Source organism: Uranotaenia lowii, chromosome 2, assembly GCF_029784155.1.
Source record: "Uranotaenia lowii strain MFRU-FL chromosome 2, ASM2978415v1, whole genome shotgun sequence".
Classification (NCBI taxonomy): Eukaryota; Metazoa; Arthropoda; class Insecta; order Diptera; family Culicidae; genus Uranotaenia; species Uranotaenia lowii.
In genome coordinates, this window is record NC_073692.1 from 402,572,647 (window position 1) to 402,586,996 (window position 14,350).

The following is a 14,350-nucleotide window of genomic DNA, read 5'->3' on the forward strand; positions in this document are numbered from 1 at the left end:
TTGTAGCTCGTGTAACTTTTGTTCCCGTCGATAAAACTTTTCAAAAACTTCAGACATGATAGCTTTACATTTCAACAATCACTCTGCAAAATTTCAACAAAAAATGTAGCGTAGTTTCTGAGATATTACAGTTTGAATGAGAAAAGTCCAAAAAGTCCGATTTTCGTAGAATGACTGTATCTTAGGCCACACAAACTCCAGAAAGCTCAAATTTTGTGATATAATAGTGTGATAGTTGATCTATCTAACGCAAAAAATTTGATCAAAAAGTATCATCAGAGTCATGAGTTATGGAAGTTCAAAGTCGAAGTGACAGTGCGCGTGCTTCCAATTTCTATACAATTATGAACGGTACTGTACATACGAACGTATTCTCAGTACAGAAGGAATCACAAACATGCTAAAGCTAGGCTCTCTTAATCTCATTTTCTAAAGGGTAACGACGCGTAACGCTCACGTTTATGTCTAAGGGCATATTCTAACCGTTTCAACTTACTTCGACTATGGGCTCAATTTATTTTACATGTCTTATTCTGTCCTGATCCCTACAGGTTTATGTGGGGAATTTGAGTGTCTTGTTGAGTGAGGGATCACCATGGTTTTTGTTTCTTCTGTGGAGCCGGGCCTGCTGATGGTTTTTTTTGCGTACTTATGGGTTTTTTGGGGACGATTTTCCGCTGAACAGCTTGGTCGAGGACCGTAATTTCGTGTTTCGTTGGACAAGAAAGTTATTGGGTGTTGAATCGGAGCATGTCTTTTGGCATTGAACAGCAGTGGATTCGGTTTGCATCGCTATTGGGTGCCGAGTTATTGCATGACTTATTTCCATGCAATACTTCGCTGGGCACCCAGCAGTGATCTCGATTGAGTTTATTGTTTTTCAAGGCCAAAGGACATGCCCCTGTTGGCTAATAACTTTTTTTGCCTAGTTGGATACGGGGTTGCGGTTTTCGACAGGGTTGTTCGGAGAAAGGTTTCCTTTAGGGGATCTATGGGTTGGCGCAGGAGCCGTTGGCGGGCTCGGTTTCACGGAGAAGGCAGAATTGGTGTTGGTTTATCGGTGCAAAATATTCAATTTGGGGATTCTGCGAGGAGTTATGAGCCGGGACGAGACTTTTTGGACCCCAGGGTTTGGAAGGTTCGGGAGTGGGCCCGGACCGACTCAATATAATGTAGAGTTCGTCTCCAAATCGTATTTCATTTAGAAATTGTTTATTTTTTTTCATAATCAGGGCTTTTGATAGGGCACACTACTTGGACGATTCAAATCTCTTCGTATTCTCGAATTTGATATACTGAACGGATGAAGAATGAGTTAATTTTGATTGAGAATAGGGTTGAATGATTCATAGAAATGAGTATTAAAATGCTTTAAGCGTAATAAATATGATAAAATCAGGATTAGAATAAACTTTTGTATTTTAGACATAATCTTTTTTAAACGTAGTCCATTCATACTTTGAGATAGTTTGTCAAACGTGTGTACATGTATGTATATTATATGATATTTGTTAAGTTTAGGAACTGATAAATGTTTGATCTACTACGGCAAACGCAGCTTTGAAATTTTGTTGCACGTGCAATGAGATGTCATTATTAAAAGGCCTTTTTTGTCTTAATCAGTTAAGGTTTGGATTTTTATTCTGTTGATTTTTGCAATCTCAATCTTGTTAAGTCAATCTTATTAATAACCATTTTTTTTTGGTTAATGAATTTTCTCCGTGTAATTGTGAAATCAATATGAGGCAAAAAGTTGATTTGCACTAATGAGTTTCCAAAAACGACCTTATTCGGTTATCACAACCTACATAAAAGTTAAAAATTGAAAATAAAAAATAGGGGCTTTACTTCATAAATCGAAAAAATTTTAATATTTTAAATATCTCCTGATAATATTCCGCGAAGTATAATAAAAGTAACTTTACTCTAAAAGGTCGTTTTTGAAAACACATTAGTGTATCAGGAACAAGGATTAGGAAAACAAGTTAGTTCAAACATAATTTAAACACATTCTAGCTTTTCTATTTTTTGGCTGGTAAACGGTGGATAATGTGCAACACGAGACCCCATAGTGGTCATATCACCTCTTATTCACAACTCCTATCTCTACCTCCCCGCGGTGCCGGCTGGGATGCGAGTAACCTAAGCAGAGATCGGGTACCCAACCCCGGTGGATGCTTTGGTCGCATGCAGACTGAGAAGGTGGCCGCACGCGTCTGTTCCCCAGGTCAGGGGCGGCGTGCAACAACAACCGAGCGTCTGTTCTCCAGGTCAGGGGCGGCTCAAACAGCGTCTGTCTTGCAGCAAGCGGCTGAATTAATGAAATGCGGCTCCCGCCAGCTAAGTCCAAGATGGCAGCCCCATCGCGGGATAGGGACTTTAGGCTAACAACCTACTGCTCCCGATTTGAAATTGTTACGGAATCCGAAAGAAATGACCGACCTGGAACTTCGGCGACGACTTTTAGCATGAAAACACGGACACGAATTGGAACTTGGAATGTTTTAACCCTTGCCCAACAAGGCAAACTGGAACAACTTGCTAGAGAGGCTAGCCGCCTCAAGCTCGAAATTCTGGGACTGAGCGAAGTCCGTTGGCCTAATACTGGAGAACACAAGACACAATCCGGGCAAGTCCTGCTTTACTCTGGCATACGAGGAGAACATGCAACTCGGGAACGAGGAGTTGGTTTCCTGTTAAGCCCGCAGGCCTACGCGGCCCTCATTAGATGGGAACCGATAAACGAAAGAATAATCGTAGCCAGATTTAGAACACGGGTTAGAAACCTTACAATGGTCCAGTGTTATGCGCCAACTGACGTTGCCGACTTGCAGGAGAAAGAGCAGTTTTACAGTCAACTGAACAGCGTGGTTGAGAGAATTCCGAAGGGTGACATTCAAATCCATTTGGGCGACTTCAACGCAAAGATTGGCTCCGACAATCAAGACCTTGAGCGCATCATGGGGCGCCATGGCTTAGGACAGATGAGCGAAAACGGAGAGCTGTTTGTAGAATTTTGTGGCAACAACAACATGATGATCGGAGGATCGCTCTTCCCCCATCGACCAGCACATAAGGTCACTTGGGTATCCCGAGACGGCCGAACAGAAAATCAAATTGACCACATCTGCATCAGCCGAAAATGGAGAAGGAGCCTTCTTGATGTCCGCAACAAGCGAAGCGCAGACATTGCATCTGACCATCACCTCGTCCTTGGCGAGATACGACTGAGAGTTGCGCGTGTCCAACGGCGCGAGGAGAAAGTCGGGTGACGATACGACGTCCGCCGGTTGGAGAATCCAGAGGTGAAAAGGGCATACGTTGAACAGCTAGAATCCCGAGCCTCGGAGCTGCCGACAGACGGAACAGTCGAAGAACAGTGGTGTGGAATCAAGAATGCCTTTATCACGACGAGCCATGGTACTCTCGGTAAAGTTTGTGGAAGAAGGAGTGAATGGATGTCGGATGAAACTTGGAGGATGGTCGACGATCGGAGAAAGGCGAAAGTCGGAGTTGAGCAGGCATGTACCGGGTCAGCCAAAGCAGCCGCCCGCTTACGATATGCGGAGCTGGAAAAGGCAGTTAAACGAGCTTGAAGACGAGACAAGAGAGCCTGGACAAACTCCCTAGCCGAAGAGGGAGAAAGAGCCGCCGCCAATGGAGATATCCGATTACTTTATGACATTTCTCGCCGCCTCAGTGGTGCAAGGACTAATGCAAGAATGCCGCTAAAAGACCGAGCAGGTCAGTTATTGACCGATCGAACAGATCAGCTCAAACGATGGACTGAGCACTTCGAACAACTCTTCCGAGTCACGAATAGCGATGGCCAACAGAATCTGCAGCTCGAAGCGCCAACAGTAAGTCGCATAAATGGCGTCAACTCGGAAGCGCCTTCGCTGGCTGAAATAGAAGCGGCAATCAAAAACATGAAATCCAAAAAAGCACCTGGGATCGATTGCATCCCTGCTGAAATGCTGAAAGCCGACTCTTCCCTATCAGCACAAATGTTGCACCGTCTTTTCGCTGACATCTGGGATACTGCAACACTCCCGGCCGACTGGATGCAGGGTATCCTCGTAAAGGTCCCGAAGAAAGGAGACCTGACAGAGTGCGGTAACTGGCGAGGCATAACGTTGATCTGTACAACCCTCAAAGTACTTTGCAAAGTGATTCTGAACAGGATCCAGGAGAAAATCGACGCTACACTCCGACGGCAACAAGCTGGATTCCGATCTCGACGATCATGTGTGGACCACATCACAACGCTACGAATCATACTGGAACAAATCAACGAATTCCAGGACTCTCTTCTGCTGGTGTTCGTTGATTTCGAAAAAGCATTCGACCGACTTAACCATGAAAACATCTGGGCGGCTCTAAGGCGACGAGGGGTCCCAGAGAAAATAGTCCATCTCATCGAAGCACAGTATGAGGCATTTTCGTGCAAGGTCTTGCACGACGGTGTCTTGTCCGAACCAATCCCGGTAACTGCTGGAGTGAGACAAGGATGTATTCTATCACCGCTACTTTTTCTAATCGTAATGGATGAGATTCTGATTGGATCGATTGACTGTGCACCGAACCGAGGATTGCCGTGGAATCCTTCAACAATGGAGCAACTGAACGACCTTGACCTGGCTGACGATATTGTTTTGCTCGCCCAAACACAACCGGACATGCAGAGCAAACTCGACGACCTCACCGAAAGTTCCAAGGCAGCAGGTCTCAAAGTCAATGTCGGAAAGACCAAGTCGATGGAGATCAACACAGGAAATCCCTCCAGTTTCATGGTAGCTGGGCAACAAGTTGAGAAAGTGGAGTGCTTCCAGTATCTTGGTAGCCAGATTACGCCTGATGGTGGTACCAGAAAAGACATCGAAACACGGATCAGAAAGGCCCGATTTGCGTTTGCGAGTCTCCGAAACATCTGTCGGTCACGCCAGATCTCTCTACGAACAAAAATCCGAATCTTCAACTCAAACGTCAAATCCGTATTGCTGTACGGGTGCGAAACTTGGGGCACATATGCGGTAACGACGCGAAAACTGCAAGTATTTGTAAACCGCTGCCTGCGGAATATCATCCGCGCTTGGTGGCCTGGCAACTGGATCTCGAATGAGGAACTACATCGCCGGTGTCATCAAAAGGCGCTAGAAATCGAGATTCGGGAACGTAAGTGGAGATGGATTGGGCACACGCTGCGAAGAGATGAAAACGAGATTTGCAGAGAGGCGCTAGATTGGAATCCAGAAGGTCATCGAAGAAGAGGCAGACCCAGAAATTCGTGGCGGCGAAGCCTAGCCGCTGAAATCCGAACTGTCGACGAGAATCTTGACTGGGACCAGGTGAAGACGCTGGCTCCGGATCGTCAACAGTGGAGGTCTTTTACCACGGCCCTATGCACCGGAGGATCGGCGCGGGATCATTAAGTAAGTAAGTAAGTAGCTTTTCTATTAAACTTCTTATTAATGCCTCAAAGATAGAAATAGGAGTTTCCTTAGGGATATCTAGGAGCATAGGAGGTGTAGGAAAACTCGATCACACCATTCACCAAAATGGATCCTGATCTATAACCTCTCCCCTACTAACAAAAACCCTTTCCATGGATATTTGAATATAGATTCGCAGACGTACAGACGGTTTCCATGGTTGGTGATATTGACCTACCTTTGTTTCTGAATTTTTTAAAGCTAGTCTTTGGAATATATAGGGACAAAAGGTTGTTGATTGAACCTAAAAAATATCCTACTAACATCCTTTCATGTTTCCCCCATTGATTACTAGGACAAGGCCGGCGCCGTTATTGATCTTATTCAAAGGGAGAGCATGAGTTTTGTGCATTTTGAATGAAATGCTAATCCCAAGCACCATTCTGTTGGCCCTTGCACAAAATTGATGGCCTCGATCAATCACTGAGTAGCAACCATTGGCGAGGTAGAACTTGTTCTGCTTAGCCACGCCAGCGATTATGGAATTCGAAATGCGTAAGTTGAGCAAAGCCCAATAAAATATGTTATCTGAAGTTTAACTTTTGTTTTTTTAATTTTTAATGAACGATCATATCTACACAGCATTTCAAGTTCCATGATTTAAGGTGGATATGAGTAGTCAACCAAGCTAAGCTAAGCTAAGCTTGTAACTTTTTTCAGAAGCTTCAAAATACAAATTTCTTCGGGGATCCTAAATGAATTCAAAAGTTCTTCAATATTGCATCTTTACTTTTTTATGGACGAACCCTGGAAGCCTGGACAAAAAAACTCCCTTTTCCGACTTTGGGTGTCATTTTGACACCACAAAAGTAAAATCTATTTAAGTCGTTAGAATTATTATGAACTTCATACAATAAAACTTATATTAATAGAAACCTTGTAATGTCAGTGAAATATGTTTAGAACATTATATACAGCTAAAGTTACAAGTTTTCTCGTTATTCAGAATGAAAGAAAAAAAATCCGAAAAACATGCCTCACGAAAACTGCTGTAGTTCATATGTTACACGTCCAAAAAAATATTTGCCTTATGCATATGAAAGCTGAAGTTAATGTCTACATCATGAAGACAAGAAATATTTTTTTAATTTTTTTTTAATGAAATGGTCACAAAAAGTTCAAAAAAGTGGTCTAAAAAACCTACTTTTCATTCGATTGCTAGTAAATACTGTTTGAGCGATGATAGAGTGTTTTAAAAAATATGACTACAAACTTTATTGAAATTCTAACATTTTGCTGTCTTTAGATTTTCGATGCAACAAAAATTGAATTTACTGGAATTTTTCAAAGTTGACTACTTAGCGCGATTTTTTCACTAATTGAAAGAAATTTCACTAATTTTCACTAATTGAAGCCGACAGACGAAATAATGATGCGTGTCGTGACAAGCAAATGTGAACTACTATCAATAGAAAATTTCCAACCAAGAAACGTACGACACGCATCACTATTTCGTCTGTCGGCTTCGCTCTCTGCCCGAATCACCACCCACCGTACCTACTCGGAGAGCAAACAAACACGTTTTGCTGGACGCGCTGCTTGTGGTTCTAGAAATTCAGGAATGATTTTACGTTTATAATTTTCATATTTTTGTAAAATCTCACAGCGTGAATTGTTGCACCTCACTAGAATGTAGATTAAATTCCCTTTTCAATGGATATAGTTTTGACTGCTTCAAACGGCGAGAAAGCACTGAATATCCGGGTACAACCTAACGGAGGACCACAAAAACAGATGAAATTTCAATTAGTGAAAAAATCGCGCAAAGTAGCCAACTTTGAAAAATTCCAGTAGGGGAAAGTCGGGTAAGACGGACACCCTAAGGTAGAATCACTATAAAAAACCGGATGTTGCTTTTTTCATCGCAGTTTTCGTGCAGATGGGCAGTTTAGGTTGTTTGCTATCGCATTAATCATTGGCATTGGTAAATTTCTTTCATCAAGACTGTTTTAATAGCAATCTAAAACATGCTTGCAAATTACACTTTTCAAAAATGGTCGGGTAAAACGGACACTGCTCAGAAAAGGTACATTATGTCGCAAAAATTGCTGATAAAGTAGGTATTTTTGTGAGTTTAGTATTTGAAAACGTTTTAAAACCAAAATGGAACCAACTGGTCCAAGTCCAGCAGCGAAACAGTTTGGTTTCGGAATTCCGTATTTAATAGGTGCTTTCTTAACTGGAGATCCGATTTTTGCAGTTTTTATGGCCTGTTTGACATGCCGAGTGCTTTTCGACCGACAATTGCTCTTGCCAAGGTCTTTCGAAGGCATATGGAGGATCAAACCGATGAAAATTTTAAAATACTTGGAGAAACTTGTGTGTCCGTTTTACCCGACCTTGAGGTGTCCGTCTTACACGCCTTAGCAACTTTTTTTTTTCAAAACTGAATTGTTCAAATCCTCGACTAGCTCGAGGGGCTAGTGAGGTGGCCACAGAAAAGGCACTACGGACACTTGCGACGTTCACGGACTTAGTACGGGCTCGGATATAAAAAAACTGTAACACGCGGGCTGCAGTAAAACGACCGTCTCGTGCGGTGGTTAAGAGCCAAGAGGCAGATTTATTCAATTCAACTTCAAATCTACCTAAGAGAGCCTTAATTGTGGAGACTCTCTCCTATCGCTTATTTACTAAACAATGCAATTGATAGTACAATACAAAAAGCTCATATTCAATGCTGCTATAAAACTACTACAGTATAACATCGATTTTCAAAACAGTACTTTTAGGGTGATTCAGCGTTAACATGCTGCCCCCATTGAAATAGAAAATTTCAATCACTTTTTTTATCTTCGGAATTCTCGTTGCCGTCTTCGAAGTCGTATTCAGGTTCTACCTCGTTGTCCTCGATTGGCAGCAGGCACAGTTTGGCTATCGGACGTCGGAATACCTTGGTGCCTTTGGACCCATCAGCAACACGCACATCTGCGACGCGCACCAAACCATCGGGACCAGGAATAGCCGTTTCAATTCTGCCGAGGCGCCACGCTGTTGTCGGCACGTTGTCTTCTCGAATGATGACCAGCTGACCAGCTTTCACGGGGTACCGCACATGCCACTTGTTGCGGTTCTGTAGCGTCGTGATGTAATCATGAGACCAACGATCCCAGAAATGTTGGACCATTTTCGAATAACGTTGCCAGCGGGATAGTGTTGATTCCTTGCGTTCGACCAGTCTCGGTTCTGCGATGTCTGTCAGAGGGCGGCCGACCAAGAAATGACCAGGAGTCAGAGGTCGCAAATCTCGTGGGTCCTCGGACAGCGGAGTGATAGGCCGCGAGTTGAGCAGCGCTTCGATGCGGGCCAACACTGTCGTGTATTCTTCGAAGTTCATATTCGCTGTTCCAGTGATGCGCTTAAGGTGGTACTTGGCAGAGCGCACACCGGCCTCCCACAACCCGCCAAAGTGTGGGGCATTTGGTGGGATCATGTTCCATTCGATGGCTGACTTGGAGCAAAAGTCGTTCAATTTATTTTTCAGGAGCTGGGACTGAAACAGGTCGTACATCTCTCGTAACTTTGAGCGGCTGCCCACAAAGTTGAGACCGTTGTCGGAGAACAATCTGGCACACTTGCTCCGACGGGACACAAATCGGTGTAGTGCGGCGATGAAGGAATCCGCTGTCAAATCGCCCACTAGCTCTAGATGTATCGCACGTGTAGCAAAGCATACAAAGACGGCCACATATGCTTTGTACAAAACAGTCCCACGCTTGTTATGCTGTCGCAGGTAGATCGGTCCGGCAAAATCTACCCCAGTGTTGTAGAATGCATGCACACCTTCCAATCGCGCAAAGGGTAGGTCACCCATTTTCTGCTGCATTCCTACCGGTTTTGCTTTCATGCAAGTGACACACCGGCGAATAACCCTTCGCACCGTACTGCGGCCATGCAGAATCCAAAATTGATGGCGTAATCCGCAAAGTAGAAGCTGTTGAGCAGCATGCAACATCTCAACGTGATACGCACGAATCACGGCGTGAGTGAAACAGTGCGTGGCTGGCAGAATAATAGGATGCTTCTGACTTTCGGGCAGTTGTGCGTGACGAATCCGACCCCCCACTCGCAGAACATATTCTGATCGATCTAAAAACACAGATAAGCTGATTAGTTACTTTTACTGTGAATTACCTTTCCGGCGTCGAGGCAGCTGAATTCCTTGGGGAATGTCTCTTGTTGCGCAATACTGGCCAATGCAACCGTCGCTCGTTGTAGCTCTGGAATACGTAGAACGCCGTACCGATGCTGTCTGTCTTTCTTGGGTCGTATGTGGTCGATGTATCGTAGAACTAATCCCATTATTCGTTGCATTTTTCTAAAGTTGTTCTCCGTCGCAAACAGGTAAAACATGGCAGGAGGGTCAGTAACTGTGAGGCTAATGGTTGGGTTTTTCGTTTCCGGAAGTTGCTCGGTCGGGATGTGCTGGAATCTTTGAGGCCAATCTTCTTCGTCGTGGTACAGAAAGTTCGGGCCTGACCACCAGATTTCGCAATCTCGTATCTCGGAAGGTAACAATCCTCGAGATATAATATCTGCTGGATTGTCATGCGTCCCCACGTATCTCCACTCAATGCCTTTAGCCAACTCTTGTATCTCGATGACTCGGTTGCTTACGTAGGTTTTAAGTCGGCTTGGGTCGGTCTTGATCCAGGAAAGTGCTGTGGTGGGATCGGACCAGAGAATGATTCTGGAAAATGAAATCTTAAGGTTGTGCGTTATATTGGAAATCAATCGTGCAAGTACAAGCGCACCGCTTAGCTCTAATCGCGGTATCGTGAGTTTAGCGTTCTTTAAGGGTGCGATTCGAGATTTTGAGGTAAGGAGGGAAATTTTACAGTTGGTCATATCACAAGATCTAACATAGACGCAAGCTCCATATCCCAGACTGGAGGCGTCACAAAATCCATGCAATTCAACAGATTGCGGCTTCGAATGGGGAAAAACACAACGAGGAACAACTATTTCACCCATCTCTTTCAACTGGTTGCGGAAAACCTCCCAGATTTCAGCGTCGTTTCGTGTCAATATTTCATCCCAGTCTACGTTCAGTTGCCATATTTTCTGCATTCGTACTTTCGCAGCGAAAATCAACGGACCCAGCAGTCCCAGTGGGTCGTAAAGCTTGGCGATGTCAGAATATATGGTTCTTTTTGTCGTCTGTCCCAGGTGAAATTCAATTTCGTGCAATCTGGTCAAAAATACGTCCTTTCTGGGTTGCCAGGTTAAACCCAAAGTTCTTGTGGTTTTCTCATCTTCGAAAAACGCTCTTTCATGCTCAGTATTATCAATTTGCCTCATTAATTCGGGATGATTCGACGCCCATTCATGGAGATTGAACCCACCGGCCTGGGTCATTTCGACGAATTGAGTCTGCAGGTTCAGGGCATCTTCTAACGTGTCCGCTCCACTCAAGATGTCATCCATGTAGACATCTTCGGTTCCCGCCTTCGACGCTAAGGGGAAACGCTCTTTTTCATCCGTGCAAAGCTGCTCGAGCGTTCTTGTAGCCAGAAAAGGCGCACAGGCTGTCCCATACGTTACTGTCGTCAAGTGGAACACCTCTAAAGCTTCGTTCGGCTGGCGACGCCAAAATATCTGTTGGTACTTCTGATCTTCTGCTCGGATTCTAATTTGCCTGAACATCTGCGTAATATCTGCCGTAAATACAATCTTGGGCACCCGAAATCGTAGCACGATTTCGGCGAGCTTGGGCTGAATGGTAGGGCCAACGTAAAGGTGATCATTCAGGGAACCTCCCCTCGAAGCTGCTGCAGACGCATCAAAAACGACACGCGTCTTCGTCGTGGTGCTTGCCAAGTTAAGCACCGCATGGTGTGGCAGAAAATATCCTTCTGAGCAATTGGTGTCACACCTAATCATATGGCCCTGGGTTTCATAATCATGCATGAATTCTCGGTACTGGTCGTAAAGATCTTGGTCGTGAATCAGTCGTTTTTCTGTCTGTAGAAATCTACGCAAAGCTATCGTTTGACTGTCACCTAATTCCTTTATACTGGGTCTCAATGGCAGACCTACTTCATAGCGACCATTTTCCAATCGGCAGCAAGTATCGGAAAAACTTTGCTCTGCGGCTCTTTCGTCGTGAGTCAACATTCGAGGCTCATGAATGGACTCGGCTTCCCAAAATCTGCTAATTTGCTCGCTCAACGCCTCATTCGTAACGATCTTACAGACATTAGAGATCGTTCGATCAACTTCTGGTCTTTCAATAGCACCACCTACTACCCAACCAAAGACGGTTTCTTCGCACCAACAAGGAGGATTTTCAATTATGGTATGGGTTTGCCCAGTAAACATTTCATGGAACACTTGTATTCCAAGAAGCATATCAATTCTTCGTGATTGACTAAACCACGGATCTGCGAGTACTATCTCTGACGGAATTTGCCCAGGATCAATATTGAACGAATTGATTGGCAAGTTTCCTGTAATTTTGCTCATGACCAAACACTCTGTGCTGTAGGTGAAGTCTGACTTGTAGGTGGAATGGATCTTTACTCTGACCTGACTTGAAATCATCTTAGGTGCACCGGAAATACCTTCAACGGACATGTTCACCTTCGTCTTTCGCAAGCGCAACGCGTTTACCACACGCGTGGATATTAAATTATGCATCGACCCACTGTCGAGCAAAACACGACAACTGATCAAATTTCCAAACTCGTCTTCTATCATGCAAACTGCGGTATAGAGAATGTACTGTTTTGGCTGCGAATTAGTACATGCAACGGAAGCTACTAGCGCATTTGAGGAAGTTGTAGGCATCTCAGGGGTCCTACGCGGGGTAGGTGTTGGTTGAGTTGGCTGGTTAGCATTGTTTTCATGCAACGTAGTGTGGTGACGGCCTCCACATTTCTTGCAGGAGCTCCCCTTGCAGTCTCTAACATGGTGTCGGTTACTAAAACAGTTCATGCACAATCCAAGACTGCGCACCTTCGAGATACGATCGCGTAATTGTAGCTTCAGATAGTCTTCGCAGTTGCTCAAATAATGATTCCCCTTACATGCAAAACAAACAGGGTTACCATATGACCTGCCGGTATTGATTGCTAAAACCTTAGATGAGTGTGACCCACTTCGCTCATTGTGCCCGAATCTTCCTCGAAAGCTTGAGCTTTGAACCTCTTGTTTATCCTGGTCTATGCTCTCTAGGCATCTACATCTAGACTGTAGGTACTCGAGAAGTTTCTCCCAAGATGGCAAGGAATGATCAGTAAACTGAAGCTCGAAATCCTTTCTGGTGCGGGTGTCCAATCGCGCGCATACCAGAAAAACCAAGAACTGTTCAGATAAAGGTTCTAATTTTAGCTCAAGATTAGCCAAAGCTCTAATATTACGAGTAACGTCACTCAGCAAAGTTCGTAATGCGGATCCAGACTCGCGAACTAAAGGTTTCAAATGAAACAGCTGAGCAATATGCCTATCTACCAACAATCGCTTATTTTCAAACTCTGAACATAATGCCTTCCAGAGTGATGAAAAATTGTCTTCGGAGGACTGGACATGACGGGCTGAACCATCTTGGATGGCAGCCTTCAGGTAAAATAGCTTCTCACTTTCTGACAAACTCTCACGACGCTTAATCAACGAATTGAATTGGGATTTAAATGTCAGCCATTCTTCCAATTGGCCATTGAATCGGGGAAGAGGAATATCTGGCAATTTTGTATGGGGGTGTTGTGTTGAATTGACCGCTGCTGGGGCACTTATCGGCTTGGGAGGATCGATTTCTCGGATAATCTTTCGAACTCGGTGACGGATGTCATCAAACAAATCTTCTATCTTCTCAATCGTCATCTGCAGGGACCCAACCTCATCCTCCTTAATTACCCCATATAATTTTACCTCAGTTTCATGCAATAAAGAACGCATCTGGTCAATCGACTCAAGCTTGTCTTCGAGAAGTGAACTTTCTTGCTTCTCGGTATCAAAAGAACGCACAAATAAAAGCAATTTTTCCGCTCGTGACTCAATGGAGTCTATCATACGGTAATAAGACATCACCTGGATCTTCTTTTCAGCCGCCATTGCGAAAAGGAAAAATGCTCAAAACTTGTAATTTAACAAAATACTTCCGGAAACAACGCACCCACTTGCACGATCTTACCTGACTTCCAATCAACGATTCCACCGTTTTATGACCGACCCTGAAAACATCAAATCATGCTGGCATATCATACATACATATCCAGCAATCCAGCCTCGTGGGGGATCAAACTGGCATCAAAATGGCGAATTCTCTCGAGCTCTTTCGACCTGCACAGTACGTCATCCACTCTACTGCACCATGCAAACCGCTTTCGTTCTTTTGTAGCACTTTTTCTTAGGAACTGCTCCGAACAACTCGATCCTTCATGCACTTGTGATCGAGGGTGAAGTTCCAAATTCCCATTTGCACTGAATTGTACCGATCGCTCAAAGTTCATGCACTTGGATCGGGTTTTGTTTTTTTTCACTTATTGTTCCATTTAATTTGGATCTCATTGATCGCACAAAACTTATAATTTCCAGGAACAAGCCACAATTGTTCCGCAGACACAATGTTCCATTGTTCAGAACACGTTGTTCACAAAGTCCACCATTTTGTGATCGGACAATCGTTCCGATGCTCTTTCGCGGGTGAACGTCCAAGTTCCGCGTTTTCTGAGGTCACTTCACTAGCGCACTGTATTTCCGGAAAACTAGACCAAATCCGGCTCGAAGGACCACTATGAATTGTTCAAATCCTCGACTAGCTCGAGGGGCTAGTGAGGTGGCCACAGAAAAGGCACTACGGACACTTGCGACGTTCACGGACTTAGTACGGGCTCGGATATAAAAAAACTGTAACACGC

At 44.3% G+C, this 14,350-nt stretch overlaps 3 protein-coding genes across 10 annotated transcripts in view; all 3 read right to left on the minus strand.

Annotated features, from left to right (window-relative positions):
- Positions 1–14,350, minus strand: part of LOC129744475 (msx2-interacting protein-like) — a 523,727-nt gene that overhangs the window by 265,258 nt on the left and 244,119 nt on the right. The window lies entirely within an intron of this gene.
- LOC129743340 (uncharacterized) lies at positions 8,269–9,447 on the minus strand. The gene has a single exon (XM_055735323.1). The coding sequence runs from the start codon at positions 9,445–9,447 to the stop codon at positions 8,269–8,271; it is 1,179 nt and encodes a 392-aa protein (XP_055591298.1).
- LOC129743341 (uncharacterized) lies at positions 9,603–13,544 on the minus strand. The gene has a single exon (XM_055735324.1). The coding sequence runs from the start codon at positions 13,542–13,544 to the stop codon at positions 9,603–9,605; it is 3,942 nt and encodes a 1,313-aa protein (XP_055591299.1).

Coding starts and splice junctions, on each gene's coding strand:
- LOC129743340 (XM_055735323.1), bottom strand. CDS start 9,447: ATGTTGCATGCTGCTCAACAGCTTCTACTTTGCGGATTACGCCATCAA.
- LOC129743341 (XM_055735324.1), bottom strand. CDS start 13,544: ATGGCGGCTGAAAAGAAGATCCAGGTGATGTCTTATTACCGTATGATA.